The 21,958-nt window shown below is 44.5% G+C and overlaps 1 protein-coding gene across 2 annotated transcripts; it reads left to right on the top strand.

The window, feature by feature from the left end:
* The first annotated feature begins 678 nt into the window (after nucleotides 1–678).
* Nucleotides 679–21,820, top strand: ttc13 (tetratricopeptide repeat domain 13). Of its 2 annotated transcripts, none has more exons than XM_030110294.1 (23): nucleotides 679–857; nucleotides 1,664–1,758; nucleotides 2,303–2,378; nucleotides 2,460–2,530; nucleotides 3,441–3,506; nucleotides 4,074–4,166; nucleotides 6,705–6,821; nucleotides 6,904–7,014; nucleotides 11,160–11,242; nucleotides 11,352–11,493; nucleotides 11,574–11,748; nucleotides 11,825–11,981; nucleotides 12,881–13,011; nucleotides 13,112–13,244; nucleotides 13,346–13,438; nucleotides 13,661–13,744; nucleotides 13,828–13,912; nucleotides 14,422–14,531; nucleotides 14,697–14,832; nucleotides 14,918–14,997; nucleotides 16,942–17,020; nucleotides 17,144–17,223; nucleotides 18,890–21,820. In XM_030110294.1, exons 1-23 carry the CDS (start codon nucleotides 680–682, stop codon nucleotides 19,002–19,004), a joined length of 2,490 nt encoding a protein of 829 aa, XP_029966154.1. In that variant the 5' UTR covers nucleotide 679; the 3' UTR covers nucleotides 19,005–21,820. The 2 variants fall into 2 exon arrangements, with proteins under 2 accessions (XP_029966154.1, XP_029966155.1); XM_030110295.1 differs by having other exon boundaries at nucleotides 14,425–14,531.
* The last annotated feature ends 138 nt before the right edge of the window (nucleotides 21,821–21,958 follow it).

Genomic DNA, 21,958 nt, shown 5'->3' on the forward strand with positions numbered 1-21,958 from the left:
TCTTGACTCAGAATAGTTATTTTGTTCTTAGAATTCTGAGAATAAAGTCAACATTTCCTGTCTTTTTCCCCTTAAACCTGATATTTATACTCAGAAATCCCACCTTTTTACCCGAGAATCCCGATTTTTCACCTCCCAAAACACCACCCACCCCTGATGTGGTGACTGTCATGTTATTATTTATTTATTTATTTATTTATTTATTTATTTATTTATTTATTTATTTATTTATTTATTTATTTATTTATCTATTCATTTATTCATTTATAATTTTTTAATTGCAAAATACAAACCCTTATAGAGTACTATATACAAACCAGACGCTAGGGGGCATCAAAGATATAGAAGCAACAAATACAAACAACACACAAATAAATGAATGAATTAGTTACTTAAGAATTAAATGGATAAATGGATACATAAATAAATAAATAAATAAATAAATAAATAAATAAATAAATAAATAAATAAATAAATAAATAAATAAATAAATAAATAAATAAAAATCGTTTTTTGGTGCTCGCTTTCTGCGCGCTATTCATAGGGGGCGTGGCTTCCAGCCGCGGGGGTTGTCGGGAGATGTAGTCTCTGGGCTGCTCCCTCTTCACGGGGGGCGTGTCCGCCGCGCTGCGCCGGCCGCCGGGTGAGGATAGGCAGCTTCCGCTCCGTGGCGTCACACATGGAGCCCAACATGGCCCCTGCCAGCCGGGCCGTTGTTGTGGTGCTGTCGGTGCTGCACCTGAGCCGGACGATCCTCTGCACCGAGTACTTCTCCACGCTGACTCTGTTCAACCAGGAGCTGCACAAGCAGGGCTGCAGCTCGCTGTCCGACTGGGAGGACTTCGCGGCGGACTGCGGTAAACTCTCCGCTTCTCCTCCTTCTTCTTGTCGTGTTGTTGTTGTTGTTTTTCCGGTTACTTTGCCACGTCCTCCCGGGCGCGACTGTCACCGAGTCCCCGGTTAGCCGCCGCGAGCTAGCAGCGCTCCACAACTCTGCTTCTGTTAGCGCGTGCCAGGACGAATGCACCAGAGTCCAGTCAAAAAACACCGATTTCCGCCTTCATCAACCTCAGACGCTGAACTTACCTCCAGAGCTGACATTGACTCATATTTATAGCCTTTCACAAGGTTTCAGGTCGATTCTGCATTAAACTAACCTGCCGAACTAGCACTGTGTGGACTGTTTTAATCCAGAGAACTGATAGATATGTGGGGAAGTTAACTGTTGTTTCCTTTCTGTATTTTGTTTTTTGTTTCATTTAGGTCAATATAACCTAAAACTACTGGATGATTTATGTAATTTTTTTTAATGTTTTTGGGAATCTACTTCTTTTACAACGAATAAAATCAAAGTTTTCCAATGTATCTAGCTTGTTACTTGCAGTACCAGTTTTGACCAGTAGATGGCCCTTGTTTGTCACGAAAGCTTTGTAGCAAAGTAACAGTTGATAAATGTGGAGGGGTCGTGCTTTAGTTAGCTTTGTTTGAGCATTCTAAACTGGGAAATGGGATCAGCGAGTGTCAAACAGGAATGGCTGTATGTCAGGTGGTTAAAAATGTGCAAAAACACATAGCATGTTAGCAAAAAACTGATTGAGGTTGTTGCGTTTTAGATAAGAAGTCTGTAATGAGACTTGAGTGTTTCCTGGATGTGTCTCTGCAGAGTCTTCCATCTTGCAGCTGGAGGACCCGGACTGCGAGGAGGGAAGCAACCCCAACTGCGAGTCCGTCTTCTCACTGAACGCCGAGAAGATCCTGGTGAGTCTTTCAGCACTGAGTACCGACACCCCAGAGAGTACCGATCCTCTAGAGAGCGGAGAGTACCAAGCCCCACGAGAGCAAAGAGTACTAATCCCCCAGAGGGCAGAGTACGGATTCCCCAGAGAGCAGAGAGCCAGAAGCGACCAGGAGAACCCTCTCTGAAAGCTGTTCCACGTTAAACCCCCTCCCTCTGTCAGGCTGTATCGTGTGATGAACCGCTCGGTCCTCGCTCTCCGCTCGCCGTCCCGTCGCCGCTGTGGAAAGTGAAAATGCTGCCACAGCAACATTTGCACACGGTCAGATTTGCATACTGTCAAGTCATTTCCAGAGCTGCCAGCCTGCAGCGGCGGTTCCACCGTGACCACAGCGTGACCGAAGACAAGAACACGCCGCTGTATTTAGAGTCAGGCAGAGTGTGTCCACTTCACCTCAGAAACAGCCTCTGTCACCGCGCTCACTCGTTCTCTTCTTCCTGTGTTCAGTCCTCACACAGGAAACACTTTTTTTTTTTGTGGTTTCTCTTGATTCTTGTCTCTCACAGAACCAGGCGAAGCTGTTTATCGAGCAGAAGAAAATCCCCTTCCCCGTAGATAATCACAACACAAACGAAGAACTGGGTGAGAGTCCAGCCGGTTTCACATCGAGCGGTGAAAACCACGAGTCTTCTCACTGTTTTTGTTTTGCTTCTGTCCCCGCAGCTATCGGCTACGTTCTGATTGGAAATGGCCTGTACGACGAAGCCATCAAACATTTCTCGCTCCTGCTCCAGGTACGAGATGAGCTCCGGTCTCCTCGGGGTCACCTGGTGTTACAGGCGCTAAAAAGACCTTGAACAACAGCCGAACATCACCTGTTTGTCGCAGCACAGGACTCATGATGCAAATGTACAGAGCAGCCAATTAGCATTTTTATGTCGCCTGTAAACGAGGTCAGAACATCATTTTTAAAAGCTTAGAAAGAACCGGAACAGAAGGGGATTCCTCACAAAACATGACTGAGTGAGTTTAGTTCAAGCTGTTTCATTAAATACTGTAAACCTACAGTTTGAAGTGTCAGCCGCCGACTGTCCGTTTACAAGACAGCGGTGCTCCGCGTCACTGGAAACGCAGATTTTTGAAAACTGGTCCCGAGCTGGAAATTTTTGAAATCTATCAGATTCTGTTTCCATGGAAACGGGGAACATCCTAACTTTTTGAAAACACTCCCTCTCCGTGGAGACTAGGGGAAGCAAAACTTTTCGAACACGTTGCTCCCAGTCATGCGCACCACAGCTGTAGTAACTCCTGGTCCTGGTCCTGGTCCAGATTCTCCTGATCCTGGTAGTGCTACAGTTGACAGTCACCGGAACGAAACTACAGTCCAACCTAGCGGTCTGTCCATATGACTGTTTCTACCGTTTCCATCTAAACGGACATCGTTTTCAAAACACTACTGAAACCGTGCTTAAACAGAAATGCAGAAAGGTGCGTTTGTACTTGAAACGTCTTGGTGTAAATGGTTCGGGTGTTGGCTAAAAAGATTACAGGAACTGAAGTAACTGATTGAAGAAACTCCATCATTTCCTCTTTAAGTCTTCTGAATCGATCAGCCATAACGTCCCCGCGGTTTGAGCCATTTAACGTCAGAGATCAGTGTGTTGCTTTGCGTTCACTGAGGAGCCGGACTGTGTTCTGCTGCAGGGCGACCCTGAACTGGTCAGCGCCATTTATGGGAGAGGCATCGCTTACGGGAAGAAAAGCCTACAGGTGAGTCATCCATGAAAAACAGCATTGCTTTTCATTTTTGCTCATTTCTGAATTTACTTTTGGGATAAATTGGTGTTTCTCACAATTCAAAAGGAAATCGAGACTCAGAAATTCTCATTTCTAAGTTGGCAGCATCAACATGATGAGAGGAGAACCTTCAAACAGCATTTCCATCATTCTTGTAAGACATAAAATGGATGGAAATCAGCCTATAAAATCAACATTATTCATTGATTATGTCACGTTTATACAGAACTCGGCTCGCTGTGTTGGTTCGACTTTAGCCATCGTATTTTTTTTACCACTTTCCAATGTCTGAGCTCCTATTGTTCATTCAGTCAAACTTCTGAAAATTTCCTTTGAAAATATCCAAACAAACCTCTTTGAGTTTCGTCTGGCTGCATTTTTAGGATGCCCTGATGTTTTTGTCTTATTTTTGGCAGTATATAATAGATAAATGTGATTATTTCTGTTGACGGCAGCAGATTCAGGTAAGAGCAGGACGGCGTTCAGAGTGTCACGGTAATAAAATGAACCCATCTGCCCCTTTTCTCGTCTCCTCGCCAGGATATAAAAAATGCTGAGTTGGCGTTGTACGAGCTCAACCGAGTCATCATCCTGGAGCCCAACTGGCCCGAGGTGTACGAGCAGAAGGCAGAGGTGAGGCTCGGACGTCGCTCAGAGAGGTGGAAGGACACGGCGACACGCTGCACAACGTCATGTGTTTAAATATATCAGTCCTGTTTAGAGCTCGGCTGAACTCTGTCAGATGGAGCATTTCTGAATCGGTGAGAAGTCTGTGCTAACAGAAATTGCTCCTGCGGCTTTATATGTAATTGTAGAAAGGTTTCTGTAAAGACAAGAGGAAAGTCCCTTCTTACAATGTGAGATCAAAAACTACCAATACAAGCAAAGGAATGGGAAGGGGAAGTGAGGAAGGTCCCAGATCCGGTAGGAAGAGCTCCACCTTGGAGTTGGAGTCATGATGGGGTCATGTTGTGTTTTTGTTGGTCTCATGTTGAGGTTGTGTTTGAGTCTTGATGAGGTTTTTGTTGGGGTTCCATTGGGGTTGTGTTCCAGTCATGGTAAGGGTTTTTTAGGGGTTTTATTGAGGTTTTTTTGGGATCATTTGGGCTTGTGTTTGGTTTTTATTGGGTGTTAGTATTATTTTGTTGTTCTGTTGGGGTTGTGTTGGGATCACGTTGGAGTTGCATTGGAGTCTTGATGATGATTTTGTTGGGGTTTCATTGGGGTAGAGTTCGAGTCGCAATAAGGCTTTTGTTGGGGTAACGTTGGCATTATCTTGGCATTTCATTGAGGTTTTGTTGGGATTATTTGAGGTTGTCAGAGTTTTTCCTGGCTCAAATTGAGGCAGTGGCCTGACCTGCGCTATGACGTGCATGTATTCTGTAAATTCAACTTACTTTTTTATTTATTTATTTTTTTTACAGGCAACATACTGTACTTTAAGTTAAGAGTTCCAATACGAATATGACTATTATCATGCTAAAAGCATTCATTTATTAAAACTATGTGTATATATATATATATATATATATATATATATATATATATATATATATATACACACACACACACACACAAATTAGGTGCCAACTTTAAATTGAAAGTACATTTTATCCACACTTCTCGCAAACAGGCAGAACATTTCAGCCTCCTCTTTTTCATTCTGTAGAACCTCCTCATGCACTCCTTGTAATCCAAGGCCTCCTGGTCTGGTCCATCAGTGGCCACCTAATAACAGACGTCCGATTGGCGCTCCTTCAGTCTGTTGCACAGAGGTGTCTTCACCTTAAACAAATCAAGTCATCATGCATTTGAGTAGTTTTGTATTTAGTGGCGCGACGCTGCAACTGCAGTTAAAATCCGTAGCTGCCGCAGGGGGACATCAAGCGCTCAATCAACACAGCTGGAGCTTTACGCTGGGGGCAACACAAAATTAGCTGGAGGCGGCCGCCACACAATTTTGAATGCAGGAAAAACCCCGGTTGTGTTTGGTTTTTATTGGGGCTATATTGGTATTATTTTGTTGTTCTGTTGGGGTTGTGTTGGGATCACGTTGGAGTTGCATTGGAGTCTTGATGATGATTTTGTTGGGGTTTCATTGGGGTAGTGTTGGAGTCACAATAAGGCTTTTGTTGGGGTAACGTTGGCATTATCTTGGCGTTTCATTGAGGTTTTGTTGGGATTATTTGAGGTTGTCAGAGTTTTTCCCGGCTCAAATTGAGGCAGTGGCCTGACCTGCGCTATGATGTGCATGTATTCTGTAAATTCAACTTACTTTTTTATTTATTTATTTTTTTTACAGGCAACATACTGTACTTTAAGTTAAGAGTTCCAATACGAATATGACTATTATCATGCTAAAAGCATTCATTAATTAAAACTATATATTTATATATATTTTTTATATATATATATATATATATATATATATATATATATATATATATATGTACACAAATTAGGTGCCAACTTTAAATTGCAACCACACAGAGAACATTTCAGCCTCCTCTTTTTCATTCTGTAGAACCTCCTCATGCACTCCTTGTAGTCCAAGGCCTTCTGGTCTGGTCCATCAGTGGCCACCTAACAACAGACGTCCGATTGGCGCTCCTTCAGTCTGTTGCACAGAGGTGTCTTCACCTTAAACAAATCAAGTCATCATGCATTTGAGTAGTTTTGTATTTAGTGGCGCGACGCTGCAACTGCAGTTAAAATCCGTAGCTGCCGCAGGGGGACATCAAGCGCTCAATCAACACAGCTGGAGCTTTACGCTGGGGGCAACACAAAATTAGCTGGAGGCGGCCGCCACGCAATTTTGAATGCAGGAAAAACCCCGGTTGTGTTTGGTTTTTATTGGGGCTGTATTGGTATTATTTTTGGTGTTCTGTTGGGGTTGTGTTGGCGTTGCATTGGAGTCTTGATGATGTTTTTGCTGGGTGTATGTTGGATTTTTGTTGGGGATACGTTGGGTTTTTTTTCTAGTTGTGTTCGGATTATTTTGGGTTACCTTGCTTTGATGTTGTGTTGCAGTCGTACATGGGAATTTGAAAATCTTATCGCTTCCATAAGGGGGAAAAATCCTTCTGGTCACAGTCAAACCCGGGAACTCCGGGCCTTTAGGTAGCTCCCCGAAACGAGCCCGACCTCACATCCATTCACGTGTGTCTGCAGATCCTGTCGACTCTGAGTCGCATCAGCGAAGCTCTGAGCGACCTGACCAAAGCCATCCAGCTGCAGCCGTCCGCCCGGCTCTACCGCCACCGAGGCACGCTGCTCTTCATCTCGGAGGTCGCCCAGTCAGACGGAGCAGATCTACACCTGTGTTTGTGTTCTTGTGCCGCCCTGACCCTCCACTCCGCCTCCCGTGCAGGATTATGTGGCAGCTATGGAGGACTTCCAGCAGTCCTTGGAGTTAAAGAGGAACCAGCCCATCGCCATGCTGTACAAAGGCCTCACCTTCTTCCACAGAGGCATGCTGAAGGTCAGTCGCTCACGTATCGAGCCTCAACAGCAGCTCAGAGCTATCTAATCATGAATAAATAGAAATGAATGAATGTTCCAGAGGAGAATAGTCTCCTTTATAATATTCAGACTTTGCTTTCACTGCCACCTGCACTGGTTTATTTAAGTGTTGAGGAATCGAACCTCCAACCTTGCTCTTGAGAAAGGACTGAGTCACATCCTGTCCAAGTTCTTAAAGGAAGCGTTAATGTTGTTTAACATTAACGCCGTCAACACCACCACTGGGGCGGGGGTGGTGTTGACGGCGGAGGTCAGCGTCCCTGAACGGCTCCTCTTATCTGGACTTATTATCAATAATCACATTAAATAAATGAGGAGTAGTAATTCAGTCAGTAAATCATCCAGCCTCGTCCTGCAGTGCTGGCGGATAAGAAGAAGTTCAAAGAGCAAAGCGGGACGACGGCGGCGCCATAAACGATCAGGGGCGTCGTCCTCATGGAGGGCGTCACCCTGCGCTGACAGAGCACTCCGCTTTTAGTCTTCCAAGCTGCTGTGTAAACGAAGGAGTTTCTGAAGCGGCACCAGATATGGTCACTCGGATGTTTGTGTTGAAATAACTGATTCTTTGGTCACAATCGCCGTTTTCACAGCTTTCAGTTACTAAATAGGTGAATAGAGAAAGCAAGTGGCGAAAATTTGCTTTGATATCTAAAGGTATTGTTTGCTAAAAATGGTTGCATTTCAATATAAGCCGAGACCGCGGCCCAAACCCAAAGCCCCGACGTGACTCCTGACGTCTCGAGGCGATGTTTTGATTCCTGACGGGTCAGTTCAGTCTTGGACCAGAGCGCTGCAGAGGCAGACGAGGCTCCAGTGACCTGTTCCACATGGAATACTGTGGACAATGGGGAAATCTAAGGTTTCAATCAGTGTTTTCTTATTACTTTTAGCACAAGCAGCCAGGAAAACACACTTTGAACCAGGAACAGAGAAACGTTTGTGGCCTGAACGACTCTAGCAGGCCAGTCTGGGAATATGGAGGTTCTGCTTCCTCAGAATGTCTGGAGCCCTTGAGCCAGGGGTCTCTGCTACATTAACAGTGAAAGTTGAGCGATATGGTCTTTTATCAATATCTCAATATGTTTCGGCCATATTGTGATACACTATATGTATCACGATACATGATACATATCGCGATATTTTCCCTTTGCCTTAAATGAACTCTGTTGATGCATACAGTCTGATTCTGTGTTGACATTAAAACATTTTTGTGCTACTGCTCTAATAGATGCTAATATTAACTTTAATGCTGAAAAGGGGAAATCACAACAAAGTCAGATTTTCCAGAACAGTGTTTATTCAACCGTGCAATCATGACATTTCCATTTTGAAACATCTGGTTGCTTTAACCTCTTATTTGTTGTGGAATACAGTTGTTTGGTTTCCTTTTGCTCTTTTTGTTTGGAATGTGCTGCTCTTCCACTGAACACGCCTAGAAATGACTGTACTGTAGCTGAGCGCTGTGTGAACTGAGGTGAGTTTGAACAACGGGAGCAGCCGACCCGATTTTGTTGGTCTAAGATGTGAAATATTGATTTGAGGCGACCTCTGCTTCCTCCGCCGCCTCTGCCCGAGCAGACCGCCCCGACCGCCGCTTTCTCCAGTCACCCTTCAGGTGTTGTTTTCGCGACGTCTGGCGCTGCTGTGTAGAATATCGATGACGGGAACTGATATTCTTCTCACGTCTCGGAGAGCTGTTGGGGAAAAGAAAAGGCCTGCAGCGGCGGTGATTCATAACACCTGATGGAAAACCAAGCTGACGAGTCCCAGACCACGTTTACACAACAAGAAGAAGAACGAGCGGGAAAACACATTTTATTTAATGTGTTTATGTGCAAACCAAGCTACAAGCCAACGAAAATGATTATATCTGAAAACTTTTGCCGAAGTGGAGGCTTGGAAAAACAGAATCTCCATTAGCATCATTAGCATTAGCTGTGGAAGCTAGCTATCAACCAGCTAAACAGATCCTCTGGCTGTTGTGAACGTTCACTTTCACAGTTCAGAATACCGTCATTGACATTCAGCCAAACATAGGATTAGCATAACGGCATTGCTAATGAAGCTAGCATATTAGCAGGTTGGAGCTAGCGTCACTATGCTACACTGCCCCCTAAAGGTTCACCTGCTCTTAACCAGCTTCTCAGAAATGATAACGTAGATGTGGAAACATCCGTCTTTGTAAATCAGTGTAAACATGAGCCGAATCTGCCTCCGGGAGGTGAAACGTCTCCGCGGGACGCCTGTCAGCGGCTCATTATCCTGTCAGCTTGATTTACCATTCTGGAATCTCAGAGAGTTTCTCACTGCCGTGAGCTGTGGGTGTTTCTGCGGTGCCGTTTGTTCGTCTCCTCTCGGCTAATCCGCCGTGAAACGAGCCGCCGGCGGGGGAAGCGCCTGTCGACCGCCAACGAGCAGCGGCGGCAGCGATACTGCCGGTGAGGAACAGTCGGTGAGGAACAGTCGGTGGAACAGCTGCTGAGCAGCTCAGGAGGTGTTTGAGTCTGCTGAGAGAGAGCCGGTGTTCAGGAAGGTGGGACACGGATGGGGAAAGTTCTCATGTTGGGCCACCAGAGGGTGCTGTTGGATGTCTTAGTCATGAAACTACACACACACTGAGCTCTAAACTTTAACAGTGTAGAACGGAGACGTTCAAATGAAATTCAGACACTGTTTTCAATTTACTTCCTAAATTACAAATGAAAGTTTAAAAAAAAAATGCTGTCAATTTATATAAATGTAGAAATAGTATTTTTTCATTAATATTTGAGAGTTCTTATAATAAAAGTATTATTAAACTGTATAGTTTGCAGTTGCTCTTTATTAATATCTTTTTTTAATTCAATATTTGTATTTCATTGAAAATATATTTAATTTCATTTGCGTTTGAATATTTTTAGGGTTTTTTCATATTTTACTGATATTTTCTGGTTTTTAATCAGTATTTTCAAAACAACTATCACTATTTAGTTACAAACTTCACATTTAGCTGAATGTAGAAATGACCGACAAAACTGTTTTTTTATTTGTTTCCCTTTTTCTTAACCACTATTTTTTGATTACTTTATTTTATTCATGTGTAAAATTTCTGTCCTATACTATTTAATTGTATAAGAGTTTTATATTTTTAAAAAAATATTTGGAACAGAAGTAGATGTATTTTTTAATTAATATTTGAGGCTTTTTAGCTGAATCTGCCATTTTATTATTACAGTTGACTATCAGTTCAAACGTTCAAGGTCCATTAAGTGTGTCTTTGTCCAAATCTTGTCCAGCATACATCAAATTCATCTTGTATTTGTCGTGAGAATCTGATCAATTATTATTCCAAATGTGAAAAGGACAAATTTCAAATCCACAAAAAGTTTGCTGTTAATAGAATAAGAATCTGTAAATCCGAACAAAAATCAAACAAAAACTGCAAAGTCAACAAGTTACTTTGAAAAACAGCTGATGTAGATTTTGGGGCAAGAGAAAGAGCACTGTGAGTGAGAGCAGAGATATTAGAATCATCGACTGGAGGTTTCTGTTTGTCCCCAGTCGCTCCGTGCTTTGATGCATCCGAGCAGATAATCCTGCAGCACTTATAGATTACTATCTTTCTTAGCAATCCGTCCCCGTGGAGTTCAAACCGGGGCCCGTGTTCATGTGCAGGGCGTAACCGCACTACACCCACTCTCACCTGGGATCGACCCCGGTGCCCTGCTCCCGTGAGGCGGCTGAAGCCTGGAGGAAGACGTCCCTCTAGACGGGTTCCTCTGAGAGGTTTCATCTGATGGAACGGGTTGTTGAAGCTCAGGACGTCTCGATCGGATCGCTGGGCGTCACATCGGGCCTGTCCGCAGGTTCTGATCGATCGGTGAAGTTGGATCAGGAAAGAGTGATCCCGGTTCGACTTCTCTTCTTTCTGACACAAACAAACTTGCAGATGATCTCTGGATATAAATGGATTTTAGAAATGGACTTCACGTCTGGAAACGGGGAAAACGCAACTTTTTGAAAACACTCGGGTAGACCGTGGTAAAGGTCCTGGCTCTGGTCCTGGTCCTAGTCCTGGTCCTAGTCCTGGTCCCGCTCCTCATATTGTCCTCTCCTCCTCTCCAGGAAGCCATCGAGACGTTCAAAGAGGCCTTGAAGCTGAAGCCAGACTTCATCGACGCCTATAAGAGCCTGGGACAGGCCTACAGGTCCGTGGTCTTTTAAAGCTGGTGTGTCTGTTTGGACTCTGCCTCCACCCACCGTCTCCGTCTCTGTCCCCCGTCCCCGTCTCCGGCCCCGTCCCCGTCCCGCCCACAGGGAGCTGGGCGACTTCGAGTCGGCCATGGAGAGCTTCCAGAAGGCGCTGATGCTGAACCAGAACCACATCCAGTCGCTGCAGCTGCGGGGCATGATGCTGTACCACCACGGCTCGCTGCAGGAGGCTCTGGGCAACTTCAAGGTACGACTCCGCCTCCCGCGTGCCTCCGAGCTCACGCCGGACGCCGTCTCATGTCCTCTCTACCCCCCACCGTCCCCCAGAGGTGTCTCCAGCTGGAGCCCTACAACGAGGTGTGCCAGTACATGAAGGGCCTGAGCCACGTGGCCATGGGCCAGTTCTACGAGGGCATCAAGGCCCAGACCAAAGTCATGCTGAACGACCCGCTGCTGGGGCAGAAGGCCAGCTCCGAATACCTCAAAGTCAAATACCTCAGAGGTCGGTGGCGCCGCCGCTCGTCCGCTAGCGTCCAGGAGGGGGTCCCGCCTTCTGAAACGCCTTCCTTCTGCTCCAGAGTACTCCCGGTACCTGCACTCTCACCTGGACGTCGCGGTGGCCGAGTACAACGTGGACCAGGACCTGCCGGGGAACTTCAAGAACCACTGGGCCAAGAACCTGCCGTTCCTCATCGAGGACTACGAGGAGCAGCCGGGCCTGCAGCCTCACATCAAGTCAGTCGCCGAGGCCTCCGCGGTGTCCGTTACCACGGCGACGGAGCCCCGAGCCATTGGGAACACACGTTTTTCAAACGTCTCCGTCTCCGTGGGAACGGGGAAAACACTACTTATTTTAGAATGTTCCAGCTCCGTCTCCATGGAAACAGAGAAAATGCTGCTCTCGTCTCCATGGAAACGGTGGAAAACACCACTGTTTTGAAATTTGTGTGCCTGGTCCCGCCCTCCATGGCCGCAGTAAAGATGAATTTGAAACGCAAAATAGCTAAATTTTAACCAATTTATTTCTGCGATTAATCGGAATTAAAAAAAAAAAAAATCATCTTTTGACATGGAACTGATGTCCTGCGGTCATGAAGCGGAAAATGTTTTAATCACATTTTTTAAAAATAAAATAAAAAATTATCACCTTTTTTACTTGTTAAATAAAATTTTACTATTTCATTTAAATAATTCATTTAAATAAAGCTAACAGTTTAGTGAAAAATGTTTTTTTTTGTCTGTCATTATACATTTATTCAAACTTTAAAGCATTTGTTGAATAATCATTCAGAAGGCTTTGAAAAATAAGGAAAACCTCATAACTTATAAAATGTTAGTTATTGACAGATCGGACAGGTTTGGGCTAACGCTAATGCTAACCCTAATAGTTAAATATGGGAGGATGGAGCAGCTCTGACCCTAAGGGTTGTTTTAGCAGTATTTTGTTACTTCTAGACATTTTTTGCACCACGGACCGTTTTAAACAATGTGATTTAAGCTCAGGAAAGAGGCACTGGCGGAAGTGAAGCATTTTTTTTTTTTTCAAAATAAAACTCGGTGCAGACCAGCAGAAATATAGATGTACACTTTCAAAACAAAAGTTTCTCTGACCGTGCCCCGTGCGTCGTCCTCAGAGACGTTCTGCCGCAGAACTTCGAGAGCTACAGCGTGGACGTGCAGAAGCTGATCTGCAGCGCCGACCAGCTGGGGGCGCTCATGCAGTACGACACGCCCGGCTTCCTGCCCAACAGGAGGATCCACCGAGGTGGGAGCAGGCGGAGGAGGAGGAGGGGCGGGGGAGGGGAGGGGGAGGCGTGGGCACTGACGGTGTGTGTGTGTGTGTGTGTGTGTGTGTGTGCGTGCAGCCATGGGCCTGGCCACCCTGGAGGTGATGCAGGCCATGCAGCGGACGTGGAGCAACTCCAAGGTGCGAGTGAACGGGAAGACCAGGCAGATGCAGTGGAGAGACATGTTCGACATCGCCGTCAAGTGGAGGAGGTGAGGAGCACCTCGGCCTCCGGCCGGGGTCTGGAACCGGCTTCCTCCTGATCCGGGTCCTCCAGCCGGGGTCTTGAACCGGTCCCCTCCTCTGTGTGCAGGATCGCGGATCCAGACCAGCCCGTTCTGTGGTTGGACCAGATGCCGGCGAGGAGCCTCAGTCGAGGCTTCAACAACCACATCAACCTCATCAGGTGATCAGCTGCTCCTTTCATTGATCCATCCATCTTATCTAATCCATCCATCCATCCATCCATCCATCCATCCATCCATCCATCCGTCTAATACAGTCTTGCTAACTGTAGTTTCCATGCTTGTTGGCTTAACAATGTTGAATTTTATTATGTGTCTTCCTCATTTCACTGATCTTTAAATTCCTCAATTCAGTGTTTCGGTTCTTTTCTTTGGTTCTTCAGAGGCCAGATAATCAACATCAGATACCTGGCCTACTTCGACAACATCCTGGACTTCATCAAAGACAGAATCCTGGTGTATCATGGGTAAATCTCGCCACGCACGGTGTGAGGAAGTCTTGTTGTTTTGTTTTCTGTCTGCCTGACATGTCGTGGAACTGTTTCCCCAGAGCGTATAATCCCAGGGGCCTGATGGAGGTGCGCCAGGCCCTGGAGAGTGTGAATAAAGTAGAAGACCTGCTTCCAATAATGAAGGTAACCTGGAGTTTATGTGGGAGCACTCACCGTCCCAATCCGTCACTTTAAACTGGACTCAATACCTTTTTTTTTGGGGGGGGTTTAACGTCATTTTTTTGTTGTTGTTGTTATAACGTTGGTTTCTTTTGTTTTAACAAAAATATTTGGTGTAACATTGGTGTGTTTTGGTGTAACGTTGGTTTGTTTTGGTGTAACGTTGGTTTGTTTTGGTGTAACGTTGGTTTCTTTGGCGTTACGTTGGGTTTTTTTTTTTTTGGTATAATGTCGGGCTTTTATTGGTGATACGTTGGTTTCTTGTGGTGTAACGCTGGTGTCCTTGGTTACTTTTGGTGTAGAGTTGGTTTTGGTATAACATTGTTTGTTTTTTTTTTGGCTTAATGTTGGTTTCTTTACACGTAACGTGTTTTTTCGGTGTAGCATTGTTTCCTTGGGGTTTTTTTTTTTTTAGTGTAACGTTGATTTTCTTTGAGCAGTGAAGATTCTGCATGTTTCTGTGTTTTCTGAAGCAGTTCAACAGTAAAACCAGAGATGGCTTCACCGTCAACTCTAAAGTGCCGAGCATGAAGGATTCTGGGAAAGAGTATGATGGTTTCACCATCACTATCACTGGAGACAGGTGCTCTTCTGGTTCCATTAAGCTGTCTCTCTCTTTCTGTGTTTATATATTTTTCTTTTTATTGCTGTCAGTCTTTACCCTTTACCTTCATCTATTATTATTATTTGTATGGGACAGCAATATCTGATATCTATTTGTGTGTGTGTGTGTGTGTGTGTGTTTCAGGGTTGGAAACATGCTGTTCTCGGTGGAGACTCAGACCACAGAGGAGCGAACGCAACAGTATCAGTCAGAGATTGAATCCATCTACAAAGACCTGACGGCTAAAGGGAAAGCCTTGATGCTGTCCACCGAGCTCGGGGTGAGAGACTCCATCCATCCACCCATCCACCCATCCATCCATCCATCCATCCAACCTCTTTTCTTTCTTTCTTTCTTTCTTTCAGGATGCAGACGCTGTGTGCAACCTGATCCTGTCTCTGATTTATTACTTCTGCAACCTCATGCCGCTCTCCAGAGGGTCCAGGTAACTTCAAACAGCTGGGGTCAGGTAGAGGGAGGAAGATGCTCTAGAACCTGGATGATAGAGGAGGAAGATGCTCTATAATCTGGACGTTAGAGGAAGAAGATGCTCTATAATCTGGATGTTAGAGGAAGAAGATGCTCTATAATCTGGACGTTAGAGGAAGAAGATGCTCTATAATCTGGACGTTAGAGGAAGAAGATGCTCTATAATCTGGACGTAAGAGGAAGAAGATGCTCTATAATCTGGACGTTAGAGGAAGAAGATGCTCTATAATCTGGATGTTAGAGGAAGAAGATGCTCTATAATCTGGATGTTAGTAGGAGGAAGATGCTCTATAATCTGGACGTTAGAGGAAGAAGATGCTCTATAATCTGGACGTTAGAGGAAGAAGATGCTCTATAATCTGGATGTTAGAGGAAGAAGATGCTCTATAATCTGGATGTTAGAGGAGGAAGATGCTCTAGAACCTGGATGATAGAGGAGGAAGATGCTCTATAATCTGGACGTTAGAGGAAGAAGATGCTCTATAATCTGGATGTTAGAGGAAGAAGATGCTCTATAATCTGGACGTTAGAGGAAGAAGATGCTCTATAATCTGGACGTTAGAGGAAGAAGATGCTCTATAATCTGGACGTTAGAGGAAGAAGATGCTCTATAATCTGGACGTTAGAGGAAGAAGATGCTCTATAATCTGGATGTTAGAGGAAGAAGATGCTCTATAATCTGGATGTTAGTAGGAGGAAGATGCTCTATAATCTGGACGTTAGAGGAAGAAGATGCTCTATAATCTGGACGTTAGAGGAAGAAGATGCTCTATAATCTGGATGTTAGAGGAAGAAGATGCTCTATAATCTGGATGTTAGAGGAGGAAGATGCTCTATAATCTGGATGTTAGTAGAAGGAAGATGCTCTATAATCTGGACGTTAGAGGAAGAAGATGCTCTATAATCTGGACGTTAGAGGAAGAAGATGCTCTATAATCTGTATGTTAGTAGGACGAAGATGCTCTATAATCTGGACGTTAGAGGAAGAAGATGCTCTATAATCTGGACGTTAGAGGAAGAAGATGCTCTATAATCTGGACGTTAGAGGAAGAAGATGCTCTATAATCTGGACGTTAGAGGAGGAAGATGCTCTATAATCTGGACGTTAGAGGAAGAAGATGCTGTATAATCTGGACGTTAGAGGAAGAAGATGCTGTATAATCTGGACGTTAGAGGAGGAAGATGCTGTATAATCTGGATGTTAGTAGGAGGAAGATGCTGTATAATCTGGACGTTAGAGGAAGAAGATGCTGTATAATCTGGACGTTAGAGGAGGAAGATGCTCTATAATCTGGACGTTAGAGGAGGAAGATGCTGTATAATCTGGATGTTAGTAGGAGGAAGATGCTGTATAATCTGGACGTTAGAGGAAGAAGATGCTCTATAATCTGGATGTTAGTGCTTCTTGAAAGAAAAAGCTGTGATAAGCTAACATGTAGCAATATTTGGGCATCTATTTAGTCATGCTAATGCTAATCTTGTTAGGAAGAAATCTTTGGCTCATGCTAAAGCTAACAGCATCACACTGCACAGATAGATGCAGTTTCCTCCCTCTTCAGTCTGGCGCTGTTCGATGACCATGAATGCACCACGAAAATGAAAGTTTTCAAGGAAACAGCGACAAGTTTGATGAGTCATTTTCTTTCACTGCTAATCGTGCTAGCTGACCTGAATTTTAAATATGTGGAAATAAATCAACAAACGGCCAAAATATATGATGAGAAAGGTTAAAAAAGCTTAGAAATATCGTCAAATATCATCGGTTCCTAGTTTTCCTTCTTTGGACGTTGAGACAAACGTCCTCGCTCTGCCTCAGTGCTCCTGTTTTGGTGGTGTGTGTGTGTGTGTGTGTGATGGGGCGTGTGTGTGATGGGGAGCCTTCTGATGTGTTTGTCCTCAGCGTCGTGGCGTACTCGGTGGTGATGGGGGCGCTGATGGCCAGCGGGAAAGAGGTCATCGGCCGGATCCCCAAAGGAAAGGTGAACACACTCTTCTTCCTCCCATCAGGTCTGAAGACCTGGTTTTGTCGCCTGGTTGTTGGTGAAGCTGTGTGTCTCTAGTAAAGGTTTTGTACTGAATGCGCTGAATGTCTGTGCTCTCAGCTGGTGGATTTCGAAGCCATGACCACACCCAGTCCAGACAGCTTCAGTAAAACTGCAAAGAGCTGGATGAATCTCAAAAGGTACCTACATGTTTTCTCATTCATTCATTCATTCCTGCACTCACCCTTAACGTTGTGGGTTAGTACCTGGTGTTTGGCCGTTCTGGGATTCAGTTTTATCGTAATGTAATAGTTGAAATAATCTCCCCGTGTTCCGTTGATAGTGTCTTTAGCTTTGTTCGGTTTGAAATCCAATGTTCCTTTTCCTGCTTTGGGTTCTGGAACCGTCTTGAGGAATGGAGCGAGAGATCAGGAGGCTTCCCAAGACGTGACTCGCTGGGAGATGTTTAAAAAAAACAGCCTTGAACCAGAGTAAGACGGTTTTGACCAGTGAAAGTCTCTCGTCCTGATGTCTGAGTTCACGTTAATGTTTGAAGAGTTGGTGAAAGTTTGGTGATCTGACTGCGTCTTACAAGACTCTTACATGGAAAATGGTCAAATTGTCCTTGTGTTCCAGTTCTGTAATGAGTCACTGAATTACTGATCAATGTGTCCGAAGGGTGTACCTCTCGCACAACTTTTCTGAACCCCCTCCGAAGGTCATGAACTCAGAGCACTTTCTGAGGACCCAAAACTAAAATAAGTGAGAGGGAAGCGAGGCGCAGTCACCAAGACCGACCAGAAGGTTCGATCTGGCAAGCCGGATAGCGTCATCCTGGACCAGGTCAGGGAGGTGGAAGGACCTGGACCGAATCAGGGAGACCAAACAAGATGAACTCTGTTTTAAAATGATTTAAGAAACTTGAGTCCATCCATGTCTTGATGTCTTTCATGAGTCTTTAAACTGGACCTTTAACTTCAGGTAAACCTGAACATCATCAGCGAAACAATGGAAGGCAACACCATGTTTCCTGAATATTGATCCCAGGGTGAGCATTTAAAGGGAGAACAGTAGGGGGCCGAGAACTGAACCCTGGGGGACCTCACAGGTTCGAGGGGCCACTGAAGAGGAAAACTGCCCCAACTGCATCCAGAAGGACGTGTCAGTGAGGTCGGACTTCAACCAGTCCAGAGCGAGGCCTTCAGTGCCCCCACAGTGCTGGAAGGGTGACAGGAGGACAGAATGATCCACCGTGTCAAACGCTGCAGTTTGATCTAGAAGGATCAGAACAGCACCATCATGATGATCAAGGTTTAAAAGTAGATCATTAAACATTTTTAAAAGAACAGCTTCAGTGCTGAGATGAGGCTTTAACTGAAACAGCTCTTGGAGCTGGTTCAGAACAACTTTCTCTAAAACCTCGGAAATAAAAGGCAGTTTAGACGTTGGGCTGAAAGTAGACGGAATCAGGGGATCCAGGTTTTCCTTTTTTAAAAGAGGCTATGTGGCATGTTTAGAAGAGGCAGAACGCATCCAGAGGTAAGATACAGGTCAATCAGAAACAGAATGAAAGCAGATGGGGGTCTGGCCCAGATTCTCCTGGTCCTGGTCCTGGTCAGTATTATGACCTGGTCCTGGTCCTGGTTCCAGTCCAGATTCTCCTGGTCTTGGTAGCATTAGAGTTGACAGTCGCCATAGCAACAACAGTTTGCCGTTTCTTTACAAACCAATGTCATTTTCAAAACGTTGCCATGTAAACGCGAAATGTTTCTGAAATAACAACGCAAAAACGATGTGTTTTGAAGTTGTTGCCGTGTTGATGTTGCCGTGACGACGGCGCCTGAGGCTTCTGCTCTTGCTCCCCAGTTTACCCGGCTGGTACCAGAGTCTTCCGTCGGTAGCAGAGGCCTTCCCGTCGACCAGAACCATGATCGAGGTCCTCAACACAGACTCGTCCTCACACTGTCCAAAGAAGTCCTAACACAGCTTCCACGCTCCAGTCTCACCCGTAGAAATAACGATGGTGATGGTTCTAGCAAGAGAGACCAACATCTTCTGCCTCCCAAACAACTCTGAATCTCCTCAAACCGTCGCTGGATTGCTCAGTTTATTTAAAAATGGTTTCTTCACTTATTTATTGTTCTCTTTTAATGGTTATGTTTTTAAATTTATTAGCCAAACCTAAAAAAAAAAAATGAAAAGATGTCCAGGTTTTGAATCATCATCCCTGTGGTCATAAGCTAACTTTTATTCCAAATCTGACATTTTTCCAGGTCGTTTTTCCTTAAAGGTGCATAAGGTTTTACTTTTGTGCACCAGGGGGCAGCAGTGAGTCTGGTTCAATCATTGGAAATTGTCAAGCTCTTCAAGAATTATTTCCCCTCTGACTTCTTGTTTTCTTAAACTGAAAGCAGGAATGAAGAAAACTTGACTCACTGCACCACCTGGTGGCAGAAAGTGGTATTTCCAGACCGCTCACGTCTTCCGATCATCACTTTTAGCTTTGTTTTGACTTAAAATCCATGGTGCTTGTTCAAATCTGAGTCTTACACTGATAAATCTTAAGAAACATTTTCTTTTTTTTTTTTTTTTTTAACTCTCAGGAGGCGACCAGGCTCGGGAGGAGTTCAAAGTTCTCATAAATAATGGGGGAATCTGTGATTTTAGGTATTTAAAAATTAGTTGTCACTGATTTTTTTGCAGGATTTGAGTGTTATATTTACAGATGGAGTCTGATCTGAAAGATTAACAATATTTAGGACCTGTATGGACTTTCTGGCAGATAGTTTTTGGATTGCGATGGTGCATTTGGAAAGAAAGAGAAGGATTCTGGAGGCTGGTTTCATCTATTCTTCTTCTTGTCAGTGGAAGTCCGGTGGGGTTTTATTGGGAAAACGTTCATACCCACTGATGCTGCTCATTCCCAATCAATCAATCTCCTTCTGAAATCGTCCCGGTTATGAATTGCTTTTACAGCCGTGTTTGTCAATGTTTTTCTTGCTTTGCTGGGATCAAATCCAATACGAGCTTCGTGAGATGGGCTGAACGCCCGACGGTCCGGTTGTTTGGGACGCAGAAGTGGCGGTGTCCACCGCGGCTCCTCCTCTGCTCCGTCGGCTTCACAGCGAAGACGTCCAAAAGCACAAAGCGCCGAGTTATCGGTCAGCCACCCGTCCGATCCGCAGCGGAGAGTCAAAACTCTCTGGTTTTTAATCCGTTTAAAAAACAAAAGCAACAGTCTTTATTTAACAATTGGCACTTTAAAGTTTGTATTTTCCCGCACATTTTTCGGCCTGTCAGCAGAGGAGGATGTTAAAAAGAGGAACTTCAGGGCTATTGAATTCCACGTGGGATACTTGAAGCTGTAGTGTTCATTTTATCAGCAGAGTGTCACTCGGAGGGTTCATGGTGTGAAACCCGACGGGATCCAAACGGTGGCTAAGCTAACCGGAGAGGCGCAGTCAGAGACTTCAGAGAATCAGTTATTGAGGACGTTCTGATCCTTCTACGCCCCCCAGTGTTCCGACGGAGTGGCACAGCCCAGTGAGGGTATATTAGCCTGAACTGTTGACAGGTTTTCTGGAGGTATGAGGAGCAGAAAGGAGAAGGTTTGACTGTAACTTCAAAGTCAGGTCCATTCGTCCACATGTGGAAACAGAGAAACCCTACCTTACCGTGGGACCTGGATCTAGGACCTTCTCTAAAGTCTCTGACCGTCTTTGAGTGTTATTTCCAGAAGTGTGGCAAGCGCGCCATGTGCTTTATTTGCCCATCATTCCTTTAACTTTACGTTCCCGATGCCGCCGTGTGTTTTGAAGGCAGCCTGTTTCAGACATTCTGCACGATCTGAGGGACCGCCGGACGTTCTGAGTCAGAACGCCGTCCAGGTGTTTTCCGTCACTCCGACCTGTGTGACAGCGTCGGACAAAACCAGATGAGATTAAATCAACATTTCATTAAATTATAAATGTTTTGGGGATCTGGCTTTTCGATTTGAGATCTCAAAGGTTGGAAACGTCTTAATTTGGAGGAACAAAAGGCATTTTTTCATAGCTGAATCTGAAAAATTTATTTAATGGTGTTTTTCTTTTAAAATTAAATTTTGGGGGGGGTTTGTACTTGAGAATTTATGTACCCATCTGAGTTGATTTAAGCACAAGCGCAACAGTTGGACAACCGTGAAGTATTTGGAGTGGGTGGGCTTTAATTCTCTCGGTTTCGTTGCAGGAAATCACTTCAGAACTGAAGTTTTTCAATGTTTTGAGTCAGTTGGATCATTCCCTCTGAATAAGATCAAGCAGATCTCTTTAGGTTCATATCTTCCTCTGTTCCGTCACCGTCTTCTTTATGAGTTTTTGGGGATTTATTTTTTCTGCACCAGATGTTCTAGGTTTTACTCGTGCAGTATGTTTAGACAGATGTAATACCGATTTAGTACCACTGGGTGGCTGTAGAGAGTCTGACTCTCTATTCTAAGTTTTTATGGCTGAAGGTCAACATCTTAATTATTTTTGGTCTTTTTGGAGTAAAAACAGACCTGAGCGACTCAAAACACCACCTAGAGGTAGAAGGTGGTATTCCAACATGGAGCCACATGTCGCTGCTTGGTTAGCTGGTTAGCTTCCGTTTTAAATCCACGTTTCATCCGATCTGTTTCCAAGCTAAGAAATCGTACATTCTGCACCTCTCGGTGCTGCGATGGCTGGCGGAGCGACGAGTGCACAAATTCTTAAAACTTGAATGGTTTTTTTTGTATTGAATGAATGTTCAACAGCAAATAATAAAATTGGTCAACAATTTTAACCAGCTGTTATGTTTTTTTTTCTTCTTTCATTTACCATTATGTCACAGGATTAGAAGTTAGATTTGAGGAAGGTTTTAATCAACATTTTTGTTTACTTTCTTTTATCATTTGAGAAACTTTGAACACTGATA

This window comes from Salarias fasciatus, chromosome 15 (assembly GCF_902148845.1).
Source record: "Salarias fasciatus chromosome 15, fSalaFa1.1, whole genome shotgun sequence".
Classification (NCBI taxonomy): Eukaryota; Metazoa; Chordata; class Actinopteri; order Blenniiformes; family Blenniidae; genus Salarias; species Salarias fasciatus.

Excerpts from the sequence above, each read along its gene's own strand:
- ttc13 (XM_030110294.1), top strand. The coding sequence starts at position 680 with ATGGAGCCCAACATGGCCCCTGCCAGCCGGGCCGTTGTTGTGGTGCTG. Across the intron at positions 3,507-4,073 it reads ACGGGAAGAAAAGCCTACAG|GATATAAAAAATGCTGAGTT; the intron begins GTGAGTCATCCA and ends TCTCCTCGCCAG. Across the intron at positions 4,167-6,704 it reads TGTACGAGCAGAAGGCAGAG|ATCCTGTCGACTCTGAGTCG; the intron begins GTGAGGCTCGGA and ends GTGTGTCTGCAG.